Genomic DNA, 16,632 nt, shown 5'->3' with positions numbered 1-16,632 from the left:
GGTATAAGAGGCTTGGGGAGGCTAAGCCTCCCCAGCCAGTTCACCCTTTTACTAAAACACGTTAAGCTTCTACCAACCACCGCAGCTCCAATGAATAACACTCACAGTCACGATGTTCAAAGCCCCTTCCTTCCTTGGACACAAAACAGCTACCTCCTACAGGAAATGACTTCTTGACTGACAGATGCGGGCTCACTCGTCCCCCCCCCTTCCAGCGGGAATGCTGACAGGTCTTTAGCAAGGAGGTTGGTCTTTAGCGTGCACTCCTGCCTCAAAAGCTGGCCACGGAGGAAATAAGCACGAACTGTGCATGCTTGCTCAGCAGGCAGGAACGTACTGCGCAGACTCCGGCAGGCAGGGAGCCCCGCCTCCTTCCTCTTTCCTTGCCGGTGTGTCTTTCTCTGGAGTGGTACTGGGTCCCGTTATGACTCCGAAAGGCGGCAACAAGCAGCAGTCCAAGGAGGATCTGCTACTTTAGGACTTCAGCAGGAACTTGTCTGCCAAGTCGTCGGCTCTGTTCTTTGGGAATGCCTTCATCGTGTCTGCCATCCCCATCTGTAAGTGTCTCTACCTGCATGGGGGCCTTGGCCTTGCTGATGTGACTTTAGCTCAGACCACTGTGAGCAGTGCATAAGAATTCCAGTATCGAGTCCTGCATCTGCTGGGCTCAGGGCTTGTGTCGGTTCTGAGTGTGTTTTTGCACAAATTTGTGCATAGTGTTTTGCAGTTGAGCGATTGTGGTTAGTATATGCTTTGAGCAACCACTTTATTGTTTGACATATGATACATAGCTAATATCTAAATTTAATAAAAGGTATTTATTTATTTTTCTGTGTGTTATCAGACAATTATGGATTTAAGCTCCATCCCTGGCCCCACCCCTAACCCCGCCCCCTTTAGCCTCCCCAAACAGTTGGGCCACCGACTGCCTATGCCGACATAGGCTATGTTTCAGTGTACATTATAAAATTTGCACACAAATCGTGATTCCACCCACGTTTCACCTAAACTCCCCTGACCATCCCTACTCTACAAATATGCCCCTACTTGCACCATGCAAACTTAAGATTGCCTTCTAAAACAAAAGTACTGGCCACGCCACTCAAAATATAAACTTGCATCTTTCTCCATTCATTACCTCTGTTGGTCTTTGTTCTGTCTCTTGTCTTAATAAATGTACACTTCTTAAATAAAAAAAATATGCAATATGTTTTATTGTGGACAGACCCCTTGTTTTTAATTCCATCTCATTTCTGTGCCGCACTTCTCAGTTGTTCGTGTTCTGATCGCACATGGATGGTGAGTGAGAGGTGGCCTGTGTTTTCTTTTGCTCTGATTTAGGTATAATATCAGCCAGCTGGACGAGTGGCTGCGTGGGAAGAACCTGCACCAGAGCGGGGCAGCGCACACCATGGAGCCTCTGATCCAGGCAGCTCAGCTCCTGCAGCTGAAGAAGAAAACCATGGAAGATGCTGAGGCAATCTGTTCCTTATGTACAGCCCTGACCACACAGCAGGTACGGCACTGCCAATGGGAAGGTCTTCTGCTCTGGTCCATACAACCTTAGACAACCAAATATGTTTCCATAGGTATAGAACAGGAAAGCTTCTTTTTAAATGAGGTCCATGGCAGTCTGGAAATGGAGTCTTGTTTCAAATATACTACACAGACAGACAAAAGCAAACCCCCCTCCCTTCCTCTCTCTCTTAGGAGTGTTATCATGTGGGCTAGCGTTAAAATGTTATTTTAATATTAATTGGTACTATTGGAACACAGGTCTCATTTTGGGGATGCTAAAAGGTGGCCCGCGCTACCTTCAGCTGATGGGTTTCCCACGTGCTGCAGCCACCTTTAGCGCTCCAGGAAAATGGCAGCATTTTGTGTGTGTGTGTGTGGGGGGGGGGTTATAATGGCCACGTGCTAATTTCCCCATTAGCACATGGCCATTACAGCGGGAGCCCTTACCATCATGTATTTAGGAGGCGGTAAGGGCTCCTGCACCACTGCTGCGCTAATTGGGTAGAACGTGGTTATGTGCCCATGCTGCCTGAGTGGTGCAGACACGTCTACTCTCCACCCATGGGCACGCCTCTTGCTGGAGGATTAAGGCACACTAAGTGGAACAGTACCGTGGGATGCCTCAGCTTGTACCGTGTGCTGTTTTAGGTAATTATGAGCTGGGGCAGAACCTTCAGTAGCACGTGGAATAAGCATGTTGGTCTAACCAACTCTCAAAAGGCTGCTGGGAATCTGATTTTGGACCATATTAGACTGCCATTCTGCTGGCTTGCCTTTGAACCCTTCACCTGCTAGGCATACCAGGAAGCCGCTGCAGGAGCTCTGACTCTTGCTATGCACTACGAGAATAGAAGAACCACCTGCATGAGAACAGATGTTGTCTTGGCTTCTGATAAGCACCAGATTTAACTGAAATTAATTTTAGGTCTAATTATTTTCTCCTGTAGATTTGAAGTTGTATATTTTGTCATTGTGAATCTATAGGGAACATGTTATTAAGCAGATTTTGCATGGGGCAAGAAGACCAGAAATAGTTCTTATGCCCATATTTTAAAAAACCCTTCAGGTTCTAAGGGTGACATCCAATTATAGACCTGTGGCTTCAATTCCCTATTTTGTTAAGATAGTGGAGGCCTTGGTTGGTGACTTCTTGGATCATTTTGAGTTGTTGCATGTGTCACAGTCAGGATTTCGTGCTGATCACAGTACAGAAACTTTGCTGGTTACACTTTTGAAACAGATTAAACATCTTATGAGCAAGGGCCAAGAAGCCCTTATTATGCAACTACATCTTTCTAGTGCATTTTGTTTGGTCGACCACAAAGTTTTACTTGAAATTCTTGATGATTTTGGTGTAACCAGCAGAGGTTTTTCATGGTTCAGAGGATTATTGAGATCCTATCGAGTTAAGATGCAAGATTTGTTACAGGGGTCTCCCTTGTCACCAGTATTATTCAATGTACTTATGTCATCTTTAGGTAGACATTTGGTAAAGGAAGGTTATGTTAGTTATATCTATGTGGATGATATAACCATAATTTTCCATGTTATAATGGATTTAAAAAATATATATAGTACTTTTTCTTATTGTTTGTTGACTATTGCAAATTGGATGGCTTCTCACTATCTCAAATTAAACGGAGAAAAAACAAAATATTTATAGCTGAGGGCAAGATAGAATCAAATTACGGACCCAAATTTTACTGTTGATGGAGAATTTTATCCATTAGAACACTCAATTTAAATTTTGGGTACTGTATTGGACGATAAATTATCATGTTGTTCTCTTGTAAGGAGCTCCTTATATGTCATGAGAAAACTGAGAAGTATCCGGAAATATCTGCCGGAAGATCTGTTTAGATTAGTGGTACAGTCATTGATTCTTAGTAAAATAGATTATTGTAATATTGTATACCTGGATTTGTCAAAGCATTTGTTGAGAAAAATTCAAACTATTCAAAACGTGGCTATGTACCAAATTTTTTTCTCTTAAGAAATCAGATAGAATTACACCATATTTTATTAAGCTGCATTGGCTTCCTATTGAAGCTAGGATTATTTTTAAATTAGGGTGTTTATTATTCAAGATTGTAAGTGGCTTTATTCCTCACTATCTGATTTCTCTTGTATGTTAAACATAGGACAATATTATAATACTCGAAGCCTATTTTCATTTTTTTTCCTAGCCCTCAGGAAATTACCTCCAGAAAATTGTTTACTTGTTTATTTGCATATCAGGCTGCTGGCCTATGGAATTCTCTGCCATTTAATTTGACACATTTTTAGTTATGATACTTTTAAGAAGGGATTGAAGACATTGCTGTGTTCTAAATATGCTGTTGCAAACTGCTATATATCACACAGTTTAATGTTTAAGAGGTGAGGGACTTCAGATTCCCGGTACAAATTCATTAAATTGAGGAATAAAGACTCATGAGGATTCCTGCCTGTTACCGCACTGGGAATGCAGAGATCCAGCGGCAGAGCAGAGCAGTGCTATTCAATAAAGAGTGAATTTGAACCGGGAATCTGAAGTCCCTCACCTCGTAAACATTAAACTGTGTGATATATAGCAGTTTGCAACGGCATTGTTAGAATTTGAATTCAGAGGCAAACGTTCAGCAGATAGATTTACTATAGTGTGTTCTAAATATGTAATTAGGAAGTAATATGTTGCAGTTATTTTAATTATATTGGTGACTGTGATATCAATATTTATGGCAAACTCATATCAACGTTGTCACATCCTAGACTTGTAGTGATCTAGTATCTTAGTTGTAATCCACTATGAACTATGTAAATGGTATTAGCGGGCTATAAATGAACTAACTGTATATCAGCTTTTTAGGGTTGATCTGGGAGGTGGGGTAAAACTTGTGTCTAGTTTCATCTTGTGACTGAAATGTAGATATGTTTCAGAGTTGAGATGGATCCACCTCAGCTGGTGCTTTCCCCATCTGTTTAGGTCAGGAAACTGATGAAGTCTTCAGCACTGACAATATTGCCGTCAAACTGGCCTGTGTTCGGTTCCAATGCAGGGGTCTCTTGTAACAGTGGACACAGGCTACGTTAACAGGGATGTTACTAGTGCTGAAGACTTCATAGGTTTCTTAATCTACACCTAACCAAACTGATTTTCAGGAAGGTCACAGTAAATATGCATGAGATAGATTTGCATATGCAAATCTGTCATCCATATTCTTTACAAATATCTTGTCAACCAGACTCATAATTAGTATGCATGAGACAGATTTGCATACTTGGACACCCTGTGCTTGTACATTAAGGGGGTAATTCTATAAGGAACTCCTAGATTTAGGTGACAATAACATACAGGGCGAGGCAAAAAAAAAGTAACACACTACAGTTTTTTGCCATTTTCTCAGCAACCACTTTGAATTTTGATGAGAAATGTTACATATTTAGTCATCATACTTAAATATTACTGTTAAACAACATTTAATTATCTTAAGCTATGTTGATGTTAACTGACATTTTAGCATTACTAACTAGAGATTTTTGTGGGTTAAAAATGTTCAAGCTAAAACACAGTAAAATAATGTCATTCAAATGAAATAATTAACAGTGTGTCAGAATTTTGCAGTCACTGTGAACGCTCAAAGTTCCACCCCTAGCTTTAATACAAGCCTTTAGTTGTTTTGGGAGGTTCTTATGTTTCAACGATTTTTTATTGATGACATTCCTAAACAAAAATTCTCATCCACATTTTGAATATACAATAACACAAACGTGTAGGTGAACAATCAAAACAGTATGCTGCATACAATAACATTGCAACAACGAACTATCCCACTTACAGTCACATAAGTTGTCTATCACCTTGTCTTCTCTGTGGGTGCATTTTCAACCTGTCATCAATCTTTATATATAAATCACTCTTTCCCCCTTCCTCCCCTTACCCTTCCCTCCTCTCCCTACTAGTATGAGAATGATCTATTACAATTCTTGTTTATTCTTAAAAAATACCAATTCTTTCTACCTTCTTAAGCCCTCCCCCTCTCCTTGCCCTATCCTGCCCTTCCCTCCCCTCCCTTCTACCTGTTGCATGTTTCATACTTTAGTTTGTTCGATCTCTTCCAGTCTCCCAGGGTAGTCTATTAAGCACATGACTGCGCGCTCAGGGTGATATATTTAGGTATTTCCCCCAGATATTCAAGAAACACATTTGTCTTTTAGGGGTTAGCCTTGCTCCTCTCACTTCCCATAACATTAACTGATGGAGCTTATTCCTCCAATACCAGTAAGAGGGAGGTATGCCCATTATCCAGTGATTAAGAACGCACTTTTTCCCCACTATGCATGCCTTGCTCAAGAATATTCTTTCTCCCTGTGTACCTGTACCCCAATGCCCAGATATACCCAACAACATTCTCTCAAAAGTTAGGACAACCTGAGATCCCAGCGTTTCTCCCATAAATTTGCCTAGTCTCCCCCAAAAGGTTTTGATGTATCTGCATTGCCAAATGCAGTGTTCTATAGTTGCCTTTCCCTGCTTACATTTTAGACAGTGATCAGATTGTGTGACTTTTGCATCGAACGCCCTTCCCAGAGAAAAATAGGCTCTATGTAATATTCTATAATGACACTCATGTAACTCTGCGTTGTGAACTATTCTCGGTGTTCCTGCCACTGATTGGTGTATGTGACGCTCGGAGATCTGGTGCCGTGCTTCCGCACTCCATCTTTCTGCTACCTCAGTTACCTGCCTCTCCTGCTGACCCTTCTCTAACTCCCTACAGAACCAAGACACCGAGACTTGGCCCAGTGCATCCCCTTCCAGAAAGGCTCGAATCTTCCTTCCAAACCCAGGGGCCAAACTCTCTTTTGGGTGGCTATGCACATAGTGATTTAGTTGGTGGTAAGCTAGTATCTCAGCTGGCCCCCCTGAACATCGTTGCTGGAATTCAGCAATGGGGAGCAGAGTACCATCTTCTTGGATGAAACTTTCTAGCAGTTCTACTCCGTGTTCCCGTAATTTACGAAATACTGCATTATCTCTACCTGGCGTGAAATCCCCATTACCATCTAATGGCAATAATATGCTGCAGGTCGGGTCCTGATCCCACTTAGCTAATAATTCCCTCCACATGTAACATAGCGGCTCCAACAATATGCAGTCTCTAATTCTTTCCGGTATTTGTCTTTTTCTCTTAATATGCAATAGATAATTAACATGTCAGGGAGAGAAATACGCGCGTTCCAACTCCACATCTGTATATGTAGTTGTGCCTAAAATCCAATCTCGCAAGTGTCTTAAGAGGCAGGCCTGATTATATTCACACATGTCTGGTAACCCCAGTCCCCCTCTTCTCCAATTCCCAAGTAGATATTGCCATTTCATTTTAGGTTTCTTCCCTGCCCAACAGAACTTAACCACCATTCTCCTCAACGCCACTATTTCTCGTTTGGTCAACCTCAGTGGTAGTGTTTGTAATACATAAAGCCACCAGGGGAAAACTATCATGCGAAATAACTGTATACGGCCCATGAGAGACACTAGCAACACCTCCCACCTTGCCAGCTGTTCCCTCGTGTCCCTTAATAGTTGGGTGACATTTATGTCTTGAATCTGCCTAATGTCCATGGGGAGCTGTATTCCCAGATATCTAAAAGCTCCTTGCGCCCACTTTAATGGGAACCTATCCCCCTCTGTGCTAGCCAAAACCTCAGATTTCAAAAGGTTTAACCGAAACCCAGAAAAGTCCCCATATTCCTCTAAACTTTCCATAAGGTGTAAAAATGATCGCTCAGGGTCTGTAAGAAGAACTAACAAGTCATCTGCGAACGCAGCAGTCTTAAAGGTGAAGTCTCCAACCCTAACCCCTCTAATGTCTGTGTTGGTATGGATTTCCCGTAGGAGAGGATCTAGCGCCAAGATAAAAAGGAGTGGCGATAGTGGGCAGCCTTGCCTCGTGCCCCTCCGTATCGGGAACCAAGCAGACTGGAGCCCATTTGCATATATCTGAGCCATAGGGCTTGCATATAGGTCCCGAACAGCCTGTGTGAAAAATCCCGTGATGCCATAGGCCGTCAATGTTCCAAACAAATAGGTCCAGTCTACTCGGTCAAACGCCTTTTCCGCATTGAAACTTATTAACAAGGCCGGGATCTGTTCAAGTCTTACCCCTCTCTAAGGCCACCCATATCCGGCGCATATTCTTAGCAATCACTCTCCCACGTACAAATCCCACTTGGGAATCCATAACCAACTCTGGTAAAAACCTCGCCAGCCTGTTTGCCAAGATCTTAGCTACATATTTTAACTCGACATTCAGCAAGGAAATAGGCCTATATGAGTCTGGCTTATTAGCTGGTTTGCCCGGTTTCGGCAGTACACTGATTTGGGCTCTATTAAGATGTCTCGCCATCTGTCCCTGTTGTATGGCTACATTAAAGACCTTGGCTAGCAATGGGCTTATCTCTGTATTTAAGATTTTATAAAATTCATTCCTAAGACCGTCCGGCCCTGGTGCCTTACCTAACTTACTCCACTTTATTACCAGCTCCACCTCCTCTTCTGCTATTGGCGCATTTAGTACTTCCGCCTCCTCCACCGAGACCTGTGGTAAGTCCATACTATGTAAGTAGGCTTCACTAGATCGCACCAGGTCTTCCTGTTGCATATACAAATTTCCAAAGAACTCTTGCAAAATATCAACTATACCTTCATCCTTATTTATTGGGAGGTTCTTAACAGCATTGTCGATCGGTCCCTGTGGCAGGCGGTCCCAGATCATCTGCAGCTCTTCCTTGAGTTTGGCTTCCATTTCGTGGTAGTGTTGATGACTTGTACCTGCACATGATGAAAAGCAGTGAGATGGAGATCCTCTTTCCCAATACGCTGGACAGATCTGTCCCTGATGTTGAGCTTGGCAGCAATCTTACAGATGCTTAAATGTTAGCCCCTCTCCCCTTCCTGGGAATAAACCAGTTTCTCAACATACACGAAATTTGTCACTGAGCGCGTGGATTTCGACCGACCACCGCCAGCCTTGAGTTTCATTACATAGTCTGACACGCTGACAAATCTTCTTCACAGTGCTGAGCCTCCAGTTCTTAAGATGATACACAGCCACTATTGCCTTTGCTCCGAAATCTTATTCACACAGTGTCTGGATTCTCATTTTGTCCACTATCAACACCTTGACATGATTGCCGTTCCAATCTGAAATGCTTTTAAAAAGAAATTATGATATCAAATTCAAATTTTCAAATGATGTCACTGTGACTAACAGTAAGCTGGTACCTGTTTCCCCCCCCCCAAATAATGGTATTTTTACAGTGCAAACATTTATAAATGCTCAAAACTCACTGGGTGATCATGCTAAAAAGTCTGTAACTTCGCCCTGTTTAAAGATAATCTCATTCCACTTGGCACATAAATGTAGATAGTAACAACAAATAAAGCTGTAAAATTTCACGTTGCAATTTCAAGTGGTTGCTGACAAAAACAGAAAAAAAAACTCTTGGAGGTTACTTTTTTTTTTGCCTCACCCTGTACGTATATGCTGACACGCTAGTCATTTATGTGTATATGAACATAAATGACCAATGTTCTTTTGTAAGTACATGCCAGTATTTGATAGCATGTACTTTGCAGATGGGCATTATATGGACAGTTTGGGTGGCGCATGTGTGGTTTGCACATTTATGTCGATGATTAAAGAATGCAGGTAGATTATAGTATTTTTACAATCATCTAGATCAGGGGTGTCCATCCTCGACCCTTGGCAGGTCAGATTTTCATGCATATTCATTGGGGAAATTCTGAAAACGTGACTGGATTGCAGCTCGACGATCGAAGTTGGACAACCCTGATCTAGACACTAGCATTTACACCAGCTCTATGGCTGGGCTAAGTGCTCTGCCTAAAATATAGGCACGTATTTGATTTGTTAAAATAGTATTCTGTGAAGAAATGTAGGCACTTTTCTTTATAGAATAGGATTCCAAATAGGTGTGTTCTTGGCACCTGAAAATAAATGTTTTAGAATTACCCTCCATGAGTCTGGTTGTTAGGATATTTGGAATGAATATGGTTGAGAGAGTTTTTCATATACTAAAGCACTAATTTATACAAATCTTTCTCTTGACGTACAATGTGGCTATCCAGGAAAATGTGGCGAGTTAGGTATGCCTCCATGACTGGGTAGAGGAACATTGCTTTAGAGACTTCACCTGGCTTCATGCCATAAGAAATGGAATAATCCAGTCCAGCGGTGTGTTGCTGCTTGCACCAGTTCAGGAGAGTCATTTAAGTATTTAAGAATTTTGGGAGCCGGTTGTTAAAGTAGGCCCCCCATGGCTACTTTAACAACTGGCTCTCAAAATTTGGGCTTGGGACTCCCCTGAACTCCCTTTTACTTTGCTGGTGGGGATGCCGAGCCCCGCCAGCCAAATAGACTGCCACCGCTCAAAGCCAAAAACAAGCAGCGGGGAACGGCAACAGTCCATATATTTGGCTGGTAGAGCTTGGCATCCCTGCCGGCAATAGTATGCCTAGCGCGCCCACACAGGGGAGAGGATGGAGAAAGCAATGCGTTGCCCTCTCCCCCCCCCCCCCCCCCCCCCCCCCCCCCCCACCAAATTGCAGGGCTGACTGTGCCTGAAAAGAGAGCCCATTGTTAAAAATATACAGTCTCACTGTTAACCTACTGCATACATGGACTTAAGGGATAAAGTAGGATAAAATGGAATTGGATTTGCCTATTAATTATGACATGGAGCTGGGTGACATCCTACAGGATCTCTTTACCTTTTTCTTATGAATGCTGCACTTATTTTCAAAACAGGGATTAAACAGAAACCAGAAAAAAAAAGTGTGTGTGTTCTTTTTTCATTATTGTACTAAATGAATTTTTGTGGTCTCCGGAAGAGCTGTTTTCTCTTTAAATGTGGGGAATTATATTCTTTTTTTTTTTTTTTTTCAACAGATTGTGAAAATACTTAATCTCTACACTCCACTGAATGAGTTTGAAGAACGTGTGACAGTAGCTTTCATAAGAAATATTCAGGTAAGGTCTGATCCATCTCTGTGTTGAACATAAACATCCCTTCCATTGTCTCTTATGAGTAAAGTCCTACTCTTTACATCTCGCAATATGCAGATGAGGAAATTCATAATAATAGCTATACTGGGTCAGACCAATGGTCTATCTAGCCTAGTATCCTGCTTCTAATGGTGGCCAATCCAGGTCACAAGTACCTGGCAGAAACCCAGTTAGTAGAAACATTCCATTCTACCAATTCCAGGGCTTCCCCCATATGTCCATCTCGATAACAGACTATGGACTTCTCCTCCAGGAATTAATCCAAACCTTTTAAAAACCCGGATATGCTAACCAGTGTAGCCAGATCCTCCAGCAATGAGTTCCAGAGCTTAACTATTCTTTGAGTGAAAAAATATTTCCTCCTATTTGTTTTAAAAGTATGTTCCTACAGTCTTTGTATTTTTGAAAGACTGAAAAATCGATTCACCCGTTTTACACTATTCTGGATTTTATAGACCTCAATCATACCCCCGCTCATCTGTCTCTTTTCCAAGCTGAAGAGCCATAACATCTTTAGCCTTTCCTCATATGGGAGGAGTTCCATCCCCTTTATCATTTTGGTTGCTCTTCTTTGAACCTTTCCTAATTCTGCTTTATCTTTTTTGAGATACGGTGACCAGAAATGAATGCAATACTCAAGGTGAGGTCACACCATGGAGCAATACAGAGGCATTATAATATTCTTGGTCTTATTTTGCATCACTTTTCGAATAATTCCTTGCATCCTGTTTCAGGGATGTAGCCAGACCTCACAGTAGGAGGGGGCCAGAGCCCAAGGTGGGGGGGGGGCACACATGTTGGTCAGCCCCCCCCCCCCCCCCCTCTGCCCCAGCAAATACCTTGGCTGGCGGGGATCCCTCCAGCGGAAGCCTTGTCCATCGTCGGTCTTCAGCGCCGCACATTGCCTGGCCTGCTCTGTCTTCCCCTCATGTCTTGCACACTCCTTTTAGTGAAATTGTGCATGTCCTCTGGTTCTACCAACTTCCCGTCTCTGGAAAATGTTTGTTTGCAGATTAATACAGACATTCAAATATTTGAAAGGTATCATGTCACCCCTATTTCTCCTTTCCTCCAAGGTATACATCTTCAGGTCAGCAAGTCTCTCCTTGTACTGTTTGCAACGCAAATCCCATAACATTTTTGTAGCTTTTCTTTGCACTGCTTCTAGTCTTTTTACATTTTTAGCAAGATACGGCCTCCAAAACTGAACACAATACTCCAAGTAGGGCCTCCCCAACGACTTGTAGAGGGGCATCAACACCTCCTTTCTTCTGCTGGTTACACCCCTCTCTATGCAGCCTAGCATCCTTCTGGCCACAGCCGTCGATTTGTCACATTGTTTCTTCACCTTCATGTCCTCTGACACCAACACCCCAAGGTCTCTCTCGTGAGTCGAGCTTACATTGATACAGCTATTATCAATGGCAGTCACAGCAAGTTCCTGCCATAGGAAGCCTAAGTTTACAAAATACATTTCTGGAAATTTTGTAAGAAAGAAAATATTGGGCACTTTACCTTTTTTTAAGTCAGAAAAGTTTCTCCACAAAAGCTTCTGTGTGTAATAGCAATTATGAATGCTTCCAGAAAGGCTTTTCAAGAAACAATAACACACAAATGGTTTGAATTAATATGAGTTTAAAATTCTTTTAACAGTAGTATCAATGGTCAAGCCTTCAACCTTATATAATTCAGGAGTGGAAGAGTAGCCTAATAGTTTAGTGCAGTGGGCTAAAAACCTGGGTAGCTGTGTTCGATTCCCACTGCAGTTCCTTGTGACTCTGGGCAAGTCACTTAACCCACTCACTAGGTACAAAATATAGAAACACAGATTGTAAGCACACTGGAGACAAAGAAAGTCCCTTTACATAATATGTAAACTGCTTTGTTTTTTACCACAGAAAGGCAGTGTATCAAATCCATGACCCTTTACCCATATTTCCTAATATGACTTAACTGATAATTACATTCACATTTGGGTTCTTTTTGATATACCACTTAATCAGATATCAAAGCAATTTACAATAGGGGTGAAGGGGAGGGGGGATACAGAAGGAGGCCTAAGTTATAATAGGTATGAATAAAATATTACAGAAAGAAAGCTAATTACAAATATTATTATGAATGGACACAAAAGGAAGGCGGGGTAAGAAATAGATGAGAAAAAGAGAGGACAAGATTACACTGGAGGTTGTATGGCTAAAAAGGTTAGGATGAATTTTGGAAAGCCTGACTGAAAAAGTAGGTTTTTAGAGCTGCTTTAAATTTTTTTACGGGAAGTTTCAAACAAATGTTCAAGGGCAGTTTATTCCAGCATGTGTGGGCCATCACACTGAATCAAGAGTTTCTGGTCCAGACGAGACGAAGCCGGGAGGGAACAACCACACACCATGAGATTTTGATGTGAGAAGTGAAGGGTTCTGGTTGGAGTATATGGTAATAGCAATCATTTATTTATATGTTACATTTGTATCCCACATTTTCTCACCTATTTGCAGGCTCAATGTGGCTTACATAGTACCATAGGGGTTTGCCAAAACCGGTAGAGAAAGAAATACAAGAAGTTATTGTGGTCAAATAAGGGTCCGTTTCTTTCAGGCATGAAGGGGTCAAAGAGAGGGAAGGTTAGATAGTGTCCAATACGATCGTTGGGTTTGCTGTGTTGCAGGATGTTGGCATCTATGTTGGGTCGATAGTGTATGCCGTAAAATAAATCTGAAGAGTAAGAGTGAGTATTTTGTTAACTAGGAAAGCAAGTGGTAAAAAAAATAACCAACTCTTTTGCTCCTGTTCTAGGCACAGTTGCAAGAACGAAATGACCCACCACAGCTGCTGCTGGATTTCAAATACATGTTCCCAGTTCTCTTTCCCTTCAACCCATCCTCAATCACCATGGACTCCGTTCACATCCCTGCTTCTCTCAACTTGGAGTTTCTCAACAAAGTATGAAAAGCCAACACACAGAGAGAGAAATCTGGCCAAAAAAAAGGGAAAAAAAATAAAGTAAATTATATGCAAATTAAAAATGTGGAGCAATCAAGGTTATTGGAGAGCCTGTATAAAAGAGCAGTCCATGCTGGAGTGTATAGTTAAGTACATTAATGAACTGACCTTGTCTGATTTTTGTATCCAGCTGCTCAGAATGAGAATACTTGAAATATAGATTTTTTTTATTTCTTTATTTTATGGCTGAATAAAACTGCAAGATGCACAGCAACACAAGAAGTTTTTCCATAATTAGAGATGCGCAGCAATGACTGCATATGGGGGTGAAGGTGACAGCAAATTTAATAACAGGTGATTGTAAAAAAGAAACTTCAGTCCTATTGGCAACAGACAACTCAAGGTAAGAGTCCCATTTAAGGAGAATCTATGGGCTGTTCTGTGCTCTGCAGTTAGCTCACTGGCTGCGATCACATTTCTGTGTGCTCAGGCAGGACAGGGAAGTATAAGCTGCTTTTTTCTGATCCTAGGCTATCATCACAGTGGTGCTGCCATCTTGCATGTCCCACGAGGGCTCTTATTATCATAGATGCAGTCAAGTAAAATTACCTTTGCTCTAACTTCATGGGGTACTGGTGCAGCAATTCCCTGATATTTGGGTTTGGAGCTACTAACAGAGCTGCAAAACCTCCGGGAAGGTCTAAAGGTTCTGACCTCACTGAGGCCACCGGGCCAGGAAATCCAGGAGTGAAAGCTAAGAAATCAGCGTGTAAAGGATGTGAAATATGCAATGGTAATCAGACCTACAGCATGAAAGTGAAAGCACTTCGTTTTGATCTGGATTGCAAAGGTTGTTTTCTAGTGTTGTGATGAATGTCAAGGGTTGGTCATAGCTCAAAAAATATGCCCAGCTGGAAATGTTTGGTAAAATCTGCATTGCTGCTTACTTGCTCTGGATCCAGCCTGCTAAGGAACAAGTCTTCTCTCACTGTCATCAGTGTCATATTTATATCAGTGTAGCAAATGTGTGGACCAAAGCATGCATGGGATGGTGGGCGAGGCCTTTTAAAGGTGCCTTAATACTGCAGCACCCATCCATTGGGTGCAGAGGTAGGAGAAATACCTGTGGGTATGGGAAGCCATGTTTAAGCATAGACATTTCTTCATACACTGTTCTTCTAGTCAGTGTGAACTTGTAGACCTCAAATGCATAGGGATTAATTACTAGCATTTGAGTGAAATGTCAAATTTGAGGTGAAAGATGTCAGGAAGGGCTTTATTTAGTTCTAGGAAGGTGGCAGCCTATGTGTACAAGAGAATGTTATACTAGGGCAGTAATCCTATGTATTGGCACCTCATTTTAGACACTACAAAGGGGTGCACCTAAGCCATTATAGAATATTAGTTCAAAGCTACATTGGTGTTCCAAAGGTTAGGCATGCTTATATATGACAGGTCAATGGCTGGTGTTAAGTGGGTGTTCCTAAGTGCATCATGCAATGCACCCAACCAATAGAATCCTATAAGTTGCAAGCATCACTTGGTGACACCCCCATGCTCTGTCCATGTGTATACAGCTCTGACAGTTGTGCAGTAAGCAAGTTACATGCACTACATAGCACTTATGAGCGTAATTGCCCATTATTGGCACCAGTCACTTGTGAAAGCACTAGTATTTTATAAACTAGGTGCCAGCTAATAGATTTATCTTTCTCATGTGTTATGTTGCACATGAAGAGAACGTGATAAACATTTATGAAGAAGCTTTTGCTCATTGGGAAATATAGCATGACAGTTTGGAAAATCCTTAGGAACAGGATGCTGTATCCTCATTCATATTAGATATTCATAGTAATCACCAGAGGTAAAAATAAAGGAGCTGGTTGAGTAGACAATTGAATAATATACTAAAATGTGAAAAGCTACTTATAATGTAAGAATGGTAGAAAATAAACCTCTGGTAACACTGATGCTACCCCATTTGCATCTCGTTGGCCATTTCAACCATGTCCAGTCTTATCTACATTTATGCACAGGTTACTCGATCTGTGACTAGAATGGAAAGGTCCTTGCCTTCCTCCCTTTCCACCAAATCTGCCTCAGATCTCTGAACCCTTCTCTTCACCCCCCCCCCCCCCCCCGAACCTCTTTCTTTCCAAAAATCCTTGGGGTTCTGCCCCAGCAACCCTATCATTAGAATACAGCAAGTGCAGGACTGGTGTTAAATATCCTGGAGCCTAGAGCAGAAATTTAGTAGGAGGCACCAAAGCCCCACCAGCAGGCTGGATCTTGTTCACAATTAGGTAAGCTGAGACCACATGTAGGGTGGGGACCAAGGAACGTCTTGTTTGTAACCCCTAATACCAGTCATGATAGAGTGAGGATTAAGTCAGCCTGTAAATTCGCCACAGGTCCCACTTTGTCCCTCCAGTTTCCTTGCACAGGGTGGGTCCTGTGAGCGCAGGATTTAGTATCCATGCTCACTCCACTCTGAAGATACCGTCTTTACTCAAAACCTATATTTTTCCAATCCAAGACTTTAAGCTCTTGGCAGATCACATTTCTTACAATACATAATTGCATTGATGTTTTAATAATATCAGTAATACACAGACCTCAGAGTGGATAACCTCTCAGAATATACATTTTCATTAAATTATCTATTGAGAGAATACTTATTTCTAACAAACTACAACATGTCATATTTATCCATATGTTAGCTGGTTTGCAGCAACCAAGTTATACCTACTACTACTACTACTATTTAGCATTTCTATAGCACTACAAGGCGCGTACGCAGCGCTGCACAAACATAGAAGAAAGACAGTCCCTGCTCAAAGAGATTACAATCTAATAGACAAGAAATAAAGTAAGCAAAGCAAATCAATTAATGTGTACAGGAAGGAGGAGAGGAGGGTAGGTGGAGGCGAGTGGTTACGAGTCAAAAACAATGTTAAAGAGGTGGGCTTTCGGTCTAGATTTAAAGGTGGCCAAGGATAGGGCAAGACGTAGGGGCTCAGGAAGTTTATTCCAGGCGTAGGGTGCAGCGAGACAGAAGGCGCGAAGTCTAGAGTTGGCAGTAGTGGAGAAGGGAACAGATAAG

General features: G+C 41.9%; 1 protein-coding gene across 1 annotated transcript in view; it reads left to right on the top strand.

The window, feature by feature from the left end:
* MYO5B (myosin VB) overlaps nucleotides 1-16,272 on the top strand; it is a 696,980-nt gene extending 680,708 nt beyond the window's left edge. Inside the window, exons 38-40 of the mRNA XM_030192939.1 lie at nucleotides 1,342-1,516; nucleotides 10,473-10,553; nucleotides 13,383-16,272. Coding sequence (XP_030048799.1) covers nucleotides 1,342-1,516; nucleotides 10,473-10,553; nucleotides 13,383-13,535 — 409 coding nt within the window. The 3' untranslated portion in view covers nucleotides 13,536-16,272. The remainder of the gene's footprint in view (nucleotides 1-1,341; nucleotides 1,517-10,472; nucleotides 10,554-13,382) is intronic.
* Nucleotides 16,273-16,632: the final 360 nt, after the last annotated feature.

The sequence above is a fragment of the Microcaecilia unicolor genome, chromosome 2 (assembly GCF_901765095.1).
Source record: "Microcaecilia unicolor chromosome 2, aMicUni1.1, whole genome shotgun sequence".
In the NCBI taxonomy this organism is placed as follows: Eukaryota; Metazoa; Chordata; class Amphibia; order Gymnophiona; family Siphonopidae; genus Microcaecilia; species Microcaecilia unicolor.
Note: the sequence above shows the minus strand (reverse complement) of the source record. Positions and strands in the feature narration are given on the sequence as shown.